The sequence below is a fragment of the Trypanosoma equiperdum genome, assembly GCF_001457755.1.
Source record: "Trypanosoma equiperdum strain OVI genome assembly, contig: ctg_1080, whole genome shotgun sequence".
In the NCBI taxonomy this organism is placed as follows: Eukaryota; Euglenozoa; class Kinetoplastea; order Trypanosomatida; family Trypanosomatidae; genus Trypanosoma; species Trypanosoma equiperdum.
In genome coordinates, this window is record NW_027123039.1 from 6,765 (window position 1) to 8,300 (window position 1,536).

At 46.6% G+C, this 1,536-nt stretch overlaps 1 protein-coding gene across 1 annotated transcript; it reads right to left on the reverse strand.

The window, feature by feature from the left end:
* Positions 1-799: 799 nt before the first annotated feature.
* Positions 800-1,198, reverse strand: TEOVI_000892200 (uncharacterized protein; the record flags this gene model as incomplete). The annotated part of the gene is made up of 1 exon (XM_067220226.1): positions 800-1,198. One exon carries the CDS (start codon positions 1,196-1,198, stop codon positions 800-802), a length of 399 nt encoding a protein of 132 aa, XP_067076327.1.
* Positions 1,199-1,536: the final 338 nt, after the last annotated feature.

Below are 1,536 nucleotides of genomic sequence, written 5' to 3' on the forward strand. Positions count from 1 at the left end.
GTTGCAAGTGTCGGTGCAATCCTCGAGGTTGGCTGCCGGTTTTGTTGCCGCCGGAGCTTGGCCTAAGCCGGCTGCGTACGCAACAAGAAAAATGCTTGTCAACAAACAGCACATGTGGTTCTTTAAATGTATCCCTTTATTATCGTGTCTGTACTGGTATCTGATATTTAACTAAACTGGAAACCGAGTTAGTATGCAGTAATTCACCTAGATTTTTGTATATTTCTAAGGTTATTTTGGCGTAAAATTTTTGTTTTTATCGGCTGTTTATTTTCTTGTCGCAGGTTAGTTTCGATTTTTAGCTGCTTATTTTTACTGCTGCTCTCAGTGAAGATTAGAGTGTGTTATCTGTTGTTTGTAGTATTATACCGTCAGCATACTGTGAGGCTTCGGATTTTTGTCTCCATGGACCTACTGGTTTGTGGCTAGTCAGTTTGATGTTTTCTACCTTGTAGTCTACCGTCTGCTGAGTCATTGTTGCTGCTATAGCGTTGGTGTTTGATCCCTGTGCCCCGCTCTCGCTGTTTTTTGAGCAACCTGGGAAGTCGCTGCCTCCGACGTAAGCGCTTGAGCCGGCCATGGCGGATCCTTTTGTTTGTATAGCGATTGTTATTGTTGACTTGCTTAAGCTGGCCGATTGCCTGAGTAAGAGCTTCGTCCAGGAGCGCGTTTTTTTTGCTTCATCTTTTGATTTTGCTTTCGCGCCCTGCTTGCCCTTGCACGAGAATGTTTTCGCTAGGTTCAGGGTCTGTTGTACTTTGCAGTTCCTACTTGTACCGCCGGTTATTAGTTGCTTGTCCTATTCTTCGGCTGTACCTGTCCCTGCCTTCGCTGTCGTCCCTTCAGTTGTGGCTTGTATGGTTTTTAGCTCGGCGATCTTAGCTGATAGTACTGCTATCGCTGGCATCGCCTGTCCGATTAATGTGCTGGCTGCTGTCGCCGTCGCCTGCGCTTTTTGGGCCGCATAAGCTGCCAGTGCGGTGTAGCCGGTGCCTTGTTGTGTGTCCGCGTACCTTTCTTGCGCCAGCTTATAGAGTTCTGCTTCCCTCGCCGCTTTGGTCGTAGCTTCCGCTGCACGAGCTACTTTTCCTTGTAGTCCTGCCATTAGTTCTTCACCGTACCATAGCTCTGTACAGAAGTCACTTACGGCCGCGGTGTCCGTTTCTGCTCGTACATTGGTGACGTTTAATAACGCCATTAAAATAACTACTGCTTGCTTCACTCCGAGTGTGTGTGTCCTGTTGTCGTTGGCTCATATCTGGTTTCGCGTCGCTTCGTCTCTCATCCTTGATGCTTTATTTCCTACTTGCTTACTTTTTTGGGGGTTTATTTCTGAATGCTGGTTGTCGTTTGTCCACAAAAGCTGATTGGTGTGGCCACGGGCTTATCATCTGCAATGTTTAGTAGTATCATATCAGGGATGCATTATGATCTCCTTTGGCTGCTGATGTGTAGATATGAGATGAGTTGTGTTTCAGGATATTGGGTTTGTCGTTCAGCTTCTGATGGTGGTTGCTTACTCTGTCGTATTACCGT